This window comes from Gadus chalcogrammus, chromosome 4, assembly GCF_026213295.1.
Source record: "Gadus chalcogrammus isolate NIFS_2021 chromosome 4, NIFS_Gcha_1.0, whole genome shotgun sequence".
Lineage (NCBI taxonomy): Eukaryota > Metazoa > Chordata > Actinopteri > Gadiformes > Gadidae > Gadus > Gadus chalcogrammus.
In genome coordinates, this window is record NC_079415.1 from 6,004,078 (window position 1) to 6,018,056 (window position 13,979).

The 13,979-nt window shown below is 41.9% G+C and overlaps 1 protein-coding gene across 1 annotated transcript; it reads right to left on the bottom strand.

The window, feature by feature from the left end:
- Positions 1-574: 574 nt before the first annotated feature.
- LOC130381683 (tetraspanin-8-like) lies at positions 575-7,850 on the bottom strand. The gene is made up of 9 exons (XM_056589394.1): positions 7,732-7,850; positions 7,133-7,204; positions 4,399-4,515; positions 3,692-3,766; positions 2,990-3,085; positions 2,394-2,507; positions 1,966-2,004; positions 1,770-1,853; positions 575-1,196 (listed from the first exon to the last, which is right to left on the bottom strand). Exons 1-9 carry the CDS (start codon positions 7,789-7,791, stop codon positions 1,056-1,058), a joined length of 798 nt encoding a protein of 265 aa, XP_056445369.1. The 5' UTR covers positions 7,792-7,850; the 3' UTR covers positions 575-1,055.
- Positions 7,851-13,979: the final 6,129 nt, after the last annotated feature.

Here is a 13,979-nt window from a genome sequence, read left to right on the forward strand (position 1 = left end):
CTGTAGATAAATATGGACGGACAGGACGGTGAGCGTGAGTATGGAAGGATGGCGGATTAGGGTCACGTGATTTAACCTAAAAATGTAACCCTTTTAGGTATTTTGAGGTAATTAGCTGATTACAGAATTGTGGGTTTTCATGACCTGAATGCCATACTCATCAGGATTCATACAAACAAGAGCTTGAATTATTTCACTTTGGTTGTAATGAATCGCTATGAGTTTCACTTTTTCAATTTAGTTATTGAAATTAAGTTCATTTTCCACAATATTCTAATTTATTGAGATGCACCTTTTATATATAATATACCACTTCAGCCGTGAACAACTATTTAGTTTCACTTTAGTGACTGGTGACCTCCAGGCCATTCTTGATGTTATTTCAAACGGTGGTAATGAAGACGGTGACACCTTATGAACATATGTTTAGATCTATATGTATCTACACACATATGATTGAATAGGTAAAAGGTTCTAAATGGTTTGATGGTTACAGGGTTTGATGACTAAAGGGTTTGATGATTACACGGCTTGGGTTAAGCTGCTATTACACACAATGCTGATTATATCTCAGTTTACATATTCATGATGGCCAAGGATGGAAATAAATGTCTTTATTGGCAAGGGTAGAAGTCAAAAGAAGTCAAAAGTTAAATTCGGCAAACGGGACAATATGCATTTTAAATATTAATGTATGACTCTGAATTAAATGTCCCTTTTGTAAACACAAGTGGTTTCATCATCAAACAGTTAAATCAACTAATAGCCCTTTACTGATCTAAGTCTAAGAAGTTACTAGTTTTAGGTTAGCTAAACTGGCATAAATGGAGGCAGGCTAATCTCACAGCAATATTTACCCCCCTTTATATCTAGAGTGCTGCTAACTCAAAGCTAGTGCAAACTTAATGCTACCTTAGTGCAAACCTAGTCTAGTGGTACTAGATTAACCCTCATCCATCCGACATCAAAATACAAAGTACGGCCGCACACAGCTAGCGAGCTAACGACAGATCAGGAGCAGAAAGGCGTTGAGCTGCTGGAGACACAGCAGGGCCTTAAGCAGGAGAGTTGTACAACTCCTGGTACTTAGGAGGCTGGGGACTGAAGACAGCCGGGATGGAAAGGACCATCATGGTTCTGGGAACCTTGGGACCCATCTGGTGGATGATCACGGAGGACAGCACCATCCCAAGTAGCTGGAATTCACAAATAGACATTTCTATTGACATATGAACGTCTGTAGTTTGGAAAGAGATATTTCTATTGATATTTGAACATCTATAATTTAGAAAATAAATATTTCGATTGATATATGAACTAGTTTAGAAAATATATTGATATTGATATATGAACTGTAATTTGGAAAATATATTTCGATTGATATATGCACTGTAATTTAGAAAATATATTTCTATTGATGAATGATCAACTCTAGTTTAGAAAATATATTGCAATTGATGCATGAACATCTGTCGTTTAGAAAGATATTTGTTTTGATGTATGAACTTTAGTTCAGAAAATGTATATTTCTATTGATATATGAACTATAGTTTAGAAAGACCTATTTATATTTAATATATGAACAACTGTAGTTTAGAAAATATATTAATATTGATGTATGAACAACTGTAGTTTAGAAAATATATTTATATTGATGTATGAACAACTGTAGTTTAGAAAATATATTTATATTGATGTATGAACAACTGTATTTTAGAAAATATATTTCTATTGATATAGGGTTAGGTGATGTCCTAATATCCACTCACGGCGAGGGTTCCCAGGGAGAAAACCACGGCCATGTAGATGTTGTACGCCATGCCCACATAGTGCATGATGATGGGGAAACAGGTCTGTAGAAACGACAGGTAGTTACTATGGCAACGTAGCACATAACCATGAAAGTCATATTGTAAATATTTGAAGTTTAAGTGCTGGAAGCGCCACGTATTATTATTATCTTACCGCCCTGAAAATTTTCTTCTGATGATACTGGAGAAGTTCCTGAAAGGGAGAAAATGTAAATTACTCACAATATTAGTATTATACACTACCATTACAAATGTCATTAGTTATAGTAATTGTAGTAATAGTTGTAGAGTGTATGGTATTCCTAATACACATAGCAGTATATGCAGTATAATGTGAACTTTACTAAAAGGTAGTATGTGTCTTACATCATGTGTATTACTAGTACAACATATATAAAGTATTACTAGCAGTATAATGTGTAGTATATAATGTGTATTACTAGTAGTATAATGTGTAGTATATAATGTGTATAACTAGCAGTATAATGTGTAGTATATAACGTGCATTACTAGCAGTGTAATGGGTATTATATATAACGTGTATTACTAGCAGTGTAATGTGTATTATATAAGGTGTATTACAATGTAGTTGACGGTCCTGCAGTTCCCTTCCATCTCTTGCTCAGAGTTGCACGCACATGAGGAAGGAATATTATTCTCCCAGTCTTGATAACTGAAGAGTCCACAGCACTGGAGCTAAAAATATATCAACATATACACACATATATCAACATATCTACACATATCTATACATATCTCAACATACACATATATAAACATCAATACATATATACACCGGCTATCTATATGTGTTCATCATAACTAGAGTCCACAGCACTTTAGCTATAAACATACTGTATATACACACAAATATACAAAGACATATGCATAGTTTTCTGAGTGAGTTGATCCTATATAGGGTGTTAGAAGAGGGATCCTATATAGGGTGATACAGTGATAGAAAAGTGATCCTTTATAGGGTGATACAGTGATAAAATAGTGATCATATATAGGGTTATACAGTGATAGAAAAGTGATCCTATAAAGGGTCATACAGTGATAAAATAGTGATTCTATATAGGTTTATACAGGGATAGAATAGTGATTCTATATAGGGTTATAGAGTGATAGAATAGTGATTCTATATAGGGTTATACAGTGATAAAATATGATCTTACAGTCGTCTGGACGGAGCTCATAATGTTCTGAGTGCTCTCTGGTGATTGGTCCAGAGGAAGGAGACTTCTGAACTTTTGCTCCATCACGTTTTCAATCTACAAAATATCAACAATATACCATTATATATATAGAAAAAATACTTTATGAATTTGATCTATTATAAATATGATAAATACTACATTATAATTTAACCCTTAATAATGCATGCATATAATATATATATTAAAATATATATTATACATCTTTTATTATAACCCTTAATAATGCATATTATTAAGGGTTATAAATACAAAATGTATAACATAAATATATATTTTAAATAATGTCTATACTACACTATACTGGTATTACTACTAATAAACTACTACTAACTAGAGTTGGGCGATTAATCGATTTTTGATCGTAATTCGAATGAATGGTTTGGGAAGAATCTTATTTTTAAAAGGTTAAATATTAACATGGCACCATGCAGTGAAAAAAATTAGTGTAGAGTTTGCATAAAATCTGTGGCAACCATAAGCACATCACATTTATTCCAACATCTTAAACTAAGGCATGCAGCAGAGTGGGAGAGTATTTATGCACTAATATTAGTACTTTAATATTGTCTAGTAGTCTATACTACGCTGGTATTACTACTAGCACTAATATAATACTAGTACCTATGTACTAATATAATTACTATAATAGTATTGTCGCACCTGTGGACTGGAGATGGCCATTGACGTTCCGGTCTTCAACATAATCAAAGTTCCAATGACCATGATCAACAGGAACTAGACAGACAGGCAGGTAGGTTGACAGACAGGTAGACAAACAGGTAGACAGTCCGCCAGACAGACAGGTAGAAAAACAGGTAGACAAACAGACAGACAGGTAGGTAGACAGACAGGCAGGCACAGGTAGGTAGACAGACAGGTAAACACAGTTGGGTAGACAGACAGGTAGAGCGACAGACAGGTAGACACAGGTAGGTAGACAGACAGGTAGACAGACAGGAAGACACAGGTAGGTAGACATAGGTAGGTAGACAGGTAGACAGACAGGTAGGTAGACAGACAGGTAGACACAGGTAGTTAGACAGAAGTAGGGAGGAAGAAATGTACACAGAGGTAAACAAAGTTAATTATATTTATGTACTTATGTACTAACACAATAAGAGCACCCCTGGTAATAACACCCTTTGATACTCACCACAATAAGAGCACCCCTGGTAATAACACCCTTTGATACTCACCACAATAAGAGCACCCCTGGTAATAACACCCATTGATGCTCACCACTATAAGAGCACCCCTGGTAATAACACCCATTGATGCTCACCACGATAAGAGCGCCACTGGTAATGACACCCTTTGATACTCACCACAACAAGAGCACCCCTGGTATAACACTCTTTGATACTCACTGCAATAAGAGCGCCCTTGTTCTCCTTGTGGGCGCCGTAGGCCCCCAGGATGGCGATCATCATGGTGACGGAGCCAATGATGTAGAGCATGAGGAGACCCGTGGTCCGGCCTTCCAGCTGTCATCAATAAATGATTGTAACTCAGTTTATCAATGCATTATTATTACCATACTCATCGATACATGATTATTACTCAACTTATTTATACATCATTAATACCAAACTCATCAATACATTAATTATTACCAAACCTATCAACATACTCCTTACCAAACTTATCAATATATGAATTATAACCAAACTGATCAATTGCTGGATTGAGTTTTTCTCAATGTTGAAAACCCAGACTGGCACCCGGGTACCCTAACCTTAAGAGACCCGGGGACCCTAATCCTAAGAGACCCGGGTACCCTAACCCTAAGAGACCCGGGTACCCTAACCCTAAGAGACCCGGGTACCCTGACCCTAAGATACCTAAGGCCTCATTTATCAACCATAGCCTACTTATGCACAGATTTGTGTGCAAGGAGTGCGTACGAACATTGCCATGAAAAGTATGGAATGGATGTGCAATGTGTGTAAATATAAGCACAGCTCTGGTCATGTGTACAAACAGAATCTAGTGGTAGAATAGTGATATTACAAGCAAAAAGCAAAGCATTTAAGAGCGTCAGCATATGCATTAAGCAATCAACATCCATATCTTTCCTGTGTTTCCTTTAATTAGAAAACAATTACTTCAAATTGTCTAATTTTGCTTGTCTTGTCTTGCGTTATTGAAAGATTTGGCAAACCAATCCTCGCCGCAGGGAGCGCATTTACAAAGATTGCGCTGATCTGCTTGGCGAGTTGCTGACGTCTCGAGTCTGTGTTTACTTCAGATAGTGTTCTCTCTTCCGACCCAACTGAATTAACAGCATCAGTCACTTTTTCCCATGCAGCAAGCTTTCTTTTAATTGTAATGCCTCCTGCGCTAGGTGAGCCAAAAAAACGACTATTGTTTGATTCAACCTTGTTTACGAGCGTTCCCATTTTAGTTTTGGAGAAGTTTAATTACTTCCCTCAAACCGTTTATCCAGAGTCGGGTTACGGGGGCAGAAGCTCCACCTGGGCGGCCCATATATTGTCTGTGACCATATTTGGTTAATTCGAGGCACTTCTAAATGCAAATGGTCTGAGCGTGCATGAGCATGGAACTTAAGAACAGGTGGGATTTATCAAGATAGATGACTTACTAATGTGCGTACGATTTCCTTGTCCAGGTTTGATAAATACCCATTTTTTTTCCTTTTTAACTTAAATTTCATTCGTAAAAGAGAATTTAGAGGCTCTTCTACTCACGGTTGATAATGTGGCCCCTTGGTACCCTAACCCTAATGCCGCTTTTCCACTGCATGGTACCAGCTCGACACGACTCGACTCAGCTCGCATTTTTTGCGTTTCCACCGCGAAAACATGGTATCTGGTACCTGAAGTGGCTGCTTTTTCTAGTACCGCCTCGCTCTAGGTTCCAAGCGGCTGAGCCGATACTAAATGGTGACGTCGGCAGACGGCCGGCCACTGATTGGCCAGAGAGTGTGACGAAGTCACGAGAGCGACATGGCAACCATGCTGGTAACAGCCATAGCAGCGCCGCAGCCAACATATTCCACTTCTTCAACATGCCAGCTAATAATACAAACACGAATACCATCGCATCGATGTCCTCCATTGTTGTTATGTGGGTTCGGTCCATGTGTGGTTTACGTAGGTGTTGTTTGCGTCGCGTATAAAAAATACGTCACGGCCCTTTCGCGCAGCCGACCCCGCCCACGTCCCGGAGGTACTATTTGCGGTGGAAAAGGACCCGCGCTGCTACCGTGTCGAGTCGTGTCGAGTTGTGTCGTGTCGAGTCGAGCTACATGTGCGGTGGAAAAGCGGCATAAGAGACCTGGTTACCCTAACTCTAAGAGAGAGGTTTACTCTAAAGGAGAGAGGACAGAGGGAGGAAAGGTTTAAGGACAGAGGGAGGAGAGGTTTAAGGAGAGAGGGAGGAGAGGTTTAAGGACAGAGGGAGGGGAGATTCTAGGACAGAGGGAGGATAGGTTTAAGGACAGAGGGAGAGGAGGTTTAAGGACAGAGGGAGGAGAGGTCAAAGGACAGAGGGAGGAGAGGTTTAAGGACAGAGGGAGGGGAGGTTCTAGGACAGAGGGAGGATAGGTTTAAGGACAGAGGGAGGGGAGGTTCTAGGACAGAGGGAGGAGAGGTTTAAGGACAGAGGGAGGAGAGGTTCTAGGACAGAGGGAGGAGAGGTTTAAGGACAGAGGGAGGAGAGGTTTAAGGACAGAGGGAGGAGAGGTTTAAGGACAGAGGGAGGAGAGGTTTAAGGAGAGAGGGAGGAGAGGTTTAAGGACAGAGGGAGGAGAGATTTAAGGACAGAGGGAGGAGAGGTTTAAGGACAGAGGGAGGAGAGGTTTAAGGACAGAGGGAGGAGAGGTTTAAGGACAGAGGGAGGAGAGGTTTAAGGACAGAGGGAGGAGAGGTTTAAGGACAAAGGGAGGAGAGGTTTAAGGACAGAGGGAGGAGAGGTTTAAGGAGAGAGGGAGGAGAGGTTTAAGGACAGAGGGAGGAGAGATTTAAGGACAGAGGGAGGAGAGGTTTAAGGACAGAGGGAGGAGAGGTTTAAGGACAGAGGGAGGAGAGGTTTAAGGACAGGGGGAGGAGAGGTTTAAGGACAGAGGGAGGAGAGGTTTACCTCCCCGGCTCCATGGTTTCGGGATACCGCCTGGGACCCCAGTGCGAGGCCGATCACCAGCGCGCCCAGGATCTGAAACATGAGGTTTGAGTTATGCCCAACAGGCCTTGAACGGCACGGCACGGTACGGCCAGGTAGACTGACCGGCTGCTTCCGGGTTTTATCTCGACAGAAACCAGCGATCCCCGTTTATAGAATTAGAAAAACAATGTAACTATGATGACGACACACCATCACATTATTGACAATCTTATGGTCAATATATATCGCTTTTGAATAGATTAAGTTTCCAGCTTTAATAAACACCAATCGGTCATTATCATTTCAATAGATTTATTGCATTTAGGCCTATGTCAATAGTAATGACGACCACACGCATACATTACAACTATAGTTGTAATGTATGCGTGTGGTCGTCATTACTATTGACAATGTGTTTGAAACTGCGTCGCTTGAAAGTAAAGGTATACCTTTACTTTCAAGCGACGCAGTTTCAAACACATTCCTGCCAGTTTAGCGGCATATTTGGGATAACTATTTCAGTTCTATATTGTGATAACATATATCCTGTATTATATTTCAAAGAGAAGGCTGCTCACCGCAAAAAGTATGTTGAAGAATGTGAAAGTGCGTTTGAGACACACGTTAACTTGAGTCATGTTGACGTCAGGACGAGAGAAACTCCGCTTGTTGTTCGCTTGAGTGAAAGTGAGCCTGAAACCAGGAGGGTCAGGGATAGTAGCCCAGAGGGGGAGGAGCATAGAATGAATACATGGGGTGGCTCCCAACAGAGACAGTTGCATAATTTAAATTAATTAGAATAGTTAAAGTTTGATAATTTTAATATATCATAATATATTAATATTTCTCTGCATTTTCTTTTACTTTGAAAAATGTGTACAAGCTGACCTGTTTAAGCATTTTATAGCGCAAAAACTGTTCTATGGTTTGGTTGGTTCTTAACGTTACAGTTGAAACAGCCTGGAGCCTAGAGGGGAGGAGCCCAGAGGGAGAGGAGCCTAGAGTGGGAGGAGCCCAGAGCGGAAGGAGTCCGGAGTCTGGGGTCTGGAGTCTGGGGTCGATTCCTGTAAATGACTAGGATGTTGTTATAATTCCACAGTCAGGGACTTTTCACAAAGAAACATTTCCCAACCAACCCTTCCCTCAATATGTCCCCCTCTTTGAATGTATTTATTGAAACATATTTTAATCTATTTCGGATAAAACAATAATAATAATAATAATAATGAAAGTAAAGATTTAGATTTAACTAAAATTATTATTATTATTATTATTATTATTATTATTATTATTATTAGTAGTAGTAGTAGTAGTAGTAGTAGTAGTAGTAGTAGTAGTAGTAGTGGTAGTATTAGAAGTAGTAATATGAAACACAGTCATAGTCAAATAAATCCAAGGCTGGGTTCAGCAGTCACAAGTGAAACTTGGTTAATGCTGGGGTTAAGTCTGATGGCTCATCACTCCTCCTCTCCTCCCGCCTCCTCCTCCTCCTCCTCCTCCTCCTCCTCCTCCTCCTCCTCCTCCTCCTCCTCCTCCTCCTCCTCCTCCTCCTCCTCCTCCTCTGTGTAGTCACAGGGATCAGGGCTAGCACTAAATCCGGCTGTAGGCCTACTTTATACATCCTAACCCTAGCCTGCTATAGACAGATGGCTGTAGGCCTACTTTATACATCCTAACCCTTACCTGCTATAAACATATGGCTGTAGGCCTACTTTATACACCCTAACCTACTATAGACAGATGGCTGCAGGCCTACTTTATACAACCTAACCTGCTATAGAGAGATGGCTGTAGACCTACTTTATACACCCTAACCCTAACCTGCTATAGACAGATGGCTGTAGGCCTACTCTATACAACCTAACCTGCTATAGACAGATGGCTGTAGGCCTACTTTATACAACCTAACCTGCTATAGACAGATGGCTGTAGGCCTACTTTATACAACCTAACCCTAACCTGCTATAGAAAGATGGCTGTAGGCCTACTTTATACACCCTAATCTGCTATAGACAGATGGCTGTAGGCCTACTTTATACAACCTAACCTGCTATAGACAGGTGGCTGTAGACCTACTTTATACACCCTAACCCTAACCTGCTATAGACAGGTGGCTGTAGGCCTACTTTATACAACCTAACCTGCTATAGACAGATGGCTGTAGGCCTACTTTATACAACCTAACCTGCTATAGAGTGATGGCTGTAGACCTACTTTATACACCCTAACCCTAACCTGCTATAGACAGGTGGCTGTAGACCTACTTTATACAACCTAACCTGCTATAGACAGATGGCTGTAGGCCTACTTTATACAACCTAACCTGCTATAGACAGATGGCTGTAGACCTACTTTATACAACCTAACCTGCTATAGACAGATGGCTGTAGGCCTACTTTATACAACCTAACCTGCTATAGACAGATGGCTGTAGGCCTACTTTATACAACCTAACCTGCTATAGACAGATGGCTGTAGGCCTACTTTATACAACCTAACCTGCTATAGACAGATGGCTGTAGGCCTACTTTATACAACCTAACCTGCTATAGACAGATGGCTGTAGGCCTACTTTATACAACCTAACCCTAACCTGCTATAGAAAGATGGCTGTAGGCCTACTTTATACACCCTAATCTGCTATAGACAGATGGCTGTAGGCCTACTTTATACAACCTAACCTGCTATAGAGAGATGGCTGTAGACCTACTTTATACAACCTAACCTGCTATAGACAGATGGCTGTAGGCCTACTTTATACAACCTAACCTGCTATAGACAGATGGCTGTAGACCTACTTTATACAACCTAACCTGCTATAGACAGATGGCTGTAGGCCTACTTTATACAACCTAACCCTAACCTGCTATAGACAGATGGCTGTAGGCCTACTTTATGCAACCTAACCTGCTATAGACAGATGGCTGTAGGCCTACTTTATACAACCTAACCCTAACCTGCTATAGACAGATGGCTGTAGGCCTACTTTATACAACCTAACCTGCTATAGAGAGATGGCTGTAGACCTACTTTATACACCCTAACCTGCTATAGACAGATGGCTGTAGGCCTACTTTATACAACCTAACCTGCTATAGAGAGATGGCTGTAGACCTACTTTATACACCCTAACCCTAACCTGCTATAGACCGATGGCTGTAGGCCTACTTTATACAACCTAACCTGCTATAGACAGATGGCTGTAGGCCTACTTTATACAACCTAACCTGCTATAGACAGATGGCTGTAGGCCTACTTTATACAACCTAACCTGCTATAGACAGATGGCTGTAGACCTACTTTATACAACCTAACCTGCTATAGACAGATGGCTGTAGGCCTACTTTATACAACCTAACCTGCTATAGACAGATGGCTGTAGGCCTACTTTATACAACCTAACCTGCTATAGACAGATGGCTGTAGGCCTACTTTATACAACCTAACCTGCTATAGAGAGATGGCTGTAGACCTACTTTATACAACCTAACCTGCTATAGACAGATGGCTGTAGGCCTACTTTATACAACCTAACCTGCTATAGACAGATGGCTGTAGACCTACTTTATACAACCTAACCTGCTATAGACAGATGGCTGTAGGCCTACTTTATACAACCTAACCCTAACCTGCTATAGACAGATGGCTGTAGGCCTACTTTATGCAACCTAACCTGCTATAGACAGATGGCTGTAGGCCTACTTTATACAACCTAACCCTAACCTGCTATAGACAGATGGCTGTAGGCCTACTTTATACAACCTAACCTGCTATAGAGAGATGGCTGTAGACCTACTTTATACACCCTAACCTGCTATAGACAGATGGCTGTAGGCCTACTTTATACAACCTAACCTGCTATAGAGAGATGGCTGTAGACCTACTTTATACACCCTAACCCTAACCTGCTATAGACCGATGGCTGTAGGCCTACTTTATACAACCTAACCTGCTATAGACAGATGGCTGTAGGCCTACTTTATACAACCTAACCTGCTATAGAGAGATGGCTGTAGGCCTACTTTATACAACCTAACCCTAACCTGCTATAGACAGATGGCTGTAGGCCTACTTTATACAACCTAACCTGCTATAGACAGATGGCTGTAGGCCTACTTTATACACCCTAACCCTAACCTGCTATAGACAGATGGCTGTAAGTGTCTGTAAAGTGTGTGGACAGCTCACCCCAGAGGATTTGCCATCGCAGCGGAGGACCGGATCTGAGATGAGGCTAGCCCTAACCACAGAGGAGAAAGGTTCTACTTAGCCTTGTGTAGGCTAACCCTGGTTAGGCTAACCCTGGTGTAATTCAGGATAACCCTAGGCTAAGATAACAGTAGGGTCATCTAGGAATAATGCTAAGGTAGGGGGGCTAACCCAAAAAATGAGGAACTACAGGTCCCTTCTCAGTTCAGTCCAAATCAATATCCCAATCTACTGTTTAAACTGCTGTTAGCCAGCAGTGGGTAACAGTCATTCTACTGCTGGTTAAAGGTGTAGAAAAGGGATCCGTTTTATAACCTGTATGTTGTGAGCATTGGGTCTAAACCCCACAAGATGAAGATGATGAAGATTATGCTTATGGATCCGCTGAAGTCTATCTAGAGATAATTATCTTTCAAATGGTTTAATTTCGTGTCTATGTACATGGGTTCTAACCCTACCTGAATACATGGGCTCTAACCCTGCCTGAATACATGGTGTGGCTGCCAACGGAGACAGTTGCGTAATTTAAGTTCATTAGAATAGTTAAAGTTTGATCATTTTTAATATATCATAATATATATTTCTCTGCATTTTCTTTTACTTCAAAAATGTGTACAAGCTGACCTGTTTAAGCCTTTTATAGCACAAAAATTGTTCTGAGGTTTGGTTGGTTCTTAACGTTCATTGATGAAACAGCAGCTTTGGAGCTCATTAAGTCTATTATGTCGTTAGTTTCACTGAGAGTAGACACAAGAAGAGAAGTGCCTTTTTTATTTTGTTTTAACTCCACTGGAATTAACGCGGCCAATGAGTTCTCACGGCATGTTTGGTGGCAGCTTGAACATGATGCAGCGAATAAATGCCTGTGAAGAAGAACGTCTTGTGTCTGTGTCTGTTAACTGGAGGGAACTACATGTGGGTTCTAACCTGAATACATGGGTTCTAAGTGCTAACCCTACCTGAAAACAGGGGTTCTACGTTAGAATGAGATGTATATAGAGAGAGAGCTCGATGTATTGAGAAACAGAGAGAGCTTGATGTATAGAGAGAGAGAGCTGAATGCATAGCGATGGCAGCTCATCCAGATAGATGACACAGCCGCCTTCCATCAGCAGCAGTTATTCAGTATGATCTATTGGTCATTATGGGAGGGGGGGGTCATTATGGGATGTGGGTCACATGTGTTTACGCTCTGATTCGCCACTAATCTCAGGATCAAGTTTCCGTTTTTTATTTAATATCTCTGGGTGAAGAAACACACTCCATCACTGTCAGCGAGAGGAGGGGAGGTGGGGAGGGAGGGAAAAGGGGAGGGAGAGAAGGGGGGAGAGAGAGAAGGGGGAAGAAGGAGAGGGGGGGAGAGGGAGAAGGGGGAGAGGGAGAAGGGGGGAGAGGGAGAAGGGGGGGAGAGAGAACCATCCTAACTACCCTAGCCCTCACCAACAGGATGACAACAGTAGAGTCAAGGACTGGTAGATTTATTTCTGTATTCAGATGTCTCTTATAATAATCCATAGATTACATTTTGATCCGGTAATCCAATGTAGGGTCGGGGCTAACCCCCAAAACTGGATCAGGGTAATCCACTCTATCCCTCCTACTGGATCAGGGTAATCCACTCTGTCCCCCCTACTGGATCAGGGTAATCCACTCTGTCCCTCCTACTGGATCAGGGTAATCCACTCTGTCCCTCCTACTGGATCAGGGTAATCCACTACAAACCCTCCTACTGGATCAGGGTAATCCACTCTATCCCTCCTACTGGATCAGGGTAATCCACTATAAACCCTCCTACTGGATCCGGGTAATCCACTATAAACCCTCCTACTGGATCAGGGTAATCCACTCTAAACCCTCCTACTGGATCAGGGTAATCCACTCTATCCCTCCTACTGGATCCGGGTAATCCACTATAAACCCTCCTACTGGATCAGGGTAATCCATTATAAACCCTCCTACTGGATCAGGGTAATCCCCTCTGAATCCTACTGGATCAGGGTTATCGCCTCTGAATCCTACTGGATCAGGGTAATCCACTATAAACCCTCCTCATCCTAACCCTGGGATCAGGGTAATAGTTTAGACCTCTTGTGTTCGGTTCAGGGTTCCATCAGAGGTCAGGATAGGGTCTGGTTGGAACAGATCTCAGAGGTCCTCATCCTTAGACCTCAAGTCCTCAGACCCCCAGTCCTCCGACCTCCAGACCCATGACCGCCCCCCCCCCCCCCCCCGGTCAGACTGAGGACACCGGCCGTCCCCCCTGGACCCCAGGGGACAGGTCGGCTGAAGACCACTTCTCCAGCCTGATGTACCAGAGCTTTAATCGTTATTCTTTCAATTATTAGAGAGAGAGAGAGAAAGAGAGAGAGAGAGAGAGAGAGAGAGAGAGAGAGAGAGAGAGAGAGAGAGAGAGAGAGAGAGAGAGAGAGAGAGAGAGAGAGCGAGAGAGAGAGAGAGAGAGAGAAAGAGAGAGAGAGAGAGAGAGAGAGAGAGAGAGAGAGAGAGGCAGAGAGAGGCAGAGAGAGAGAGAGAGAGAGAGAGAGAGAGAGAGAGAGAGAGAGAGAGAGAGAGAGAGAGAGAGAGAGAGAGAATATGTACATGATATATACCTTCTCTA

Bases quoted from the DNA above. Each gene is read 5' to 3' on its own strand.
- LOC130381683 (XM_056589394.1), bottom strand. From the start codon at position 7,791: ATGACTCAAGTTAACGTGTGTCTCAAACGCACTTTCACATTCTTCAAC. The intron at 3,767-4,398 runs GTGAGTATCAAA...CTGTCTGTCTAG, and splicing joins ACAAGGGCGCTCTTATTGCA to TTCCTGTTGATCATGGTCAT. The intron at 1,854-1,965 runs GTAAGATAATAA...TCGTTTCTACAG, and splicing joins AGAAGAAAATTTTCAGGGCG to ACCTGTTTCCCCATCATCAT.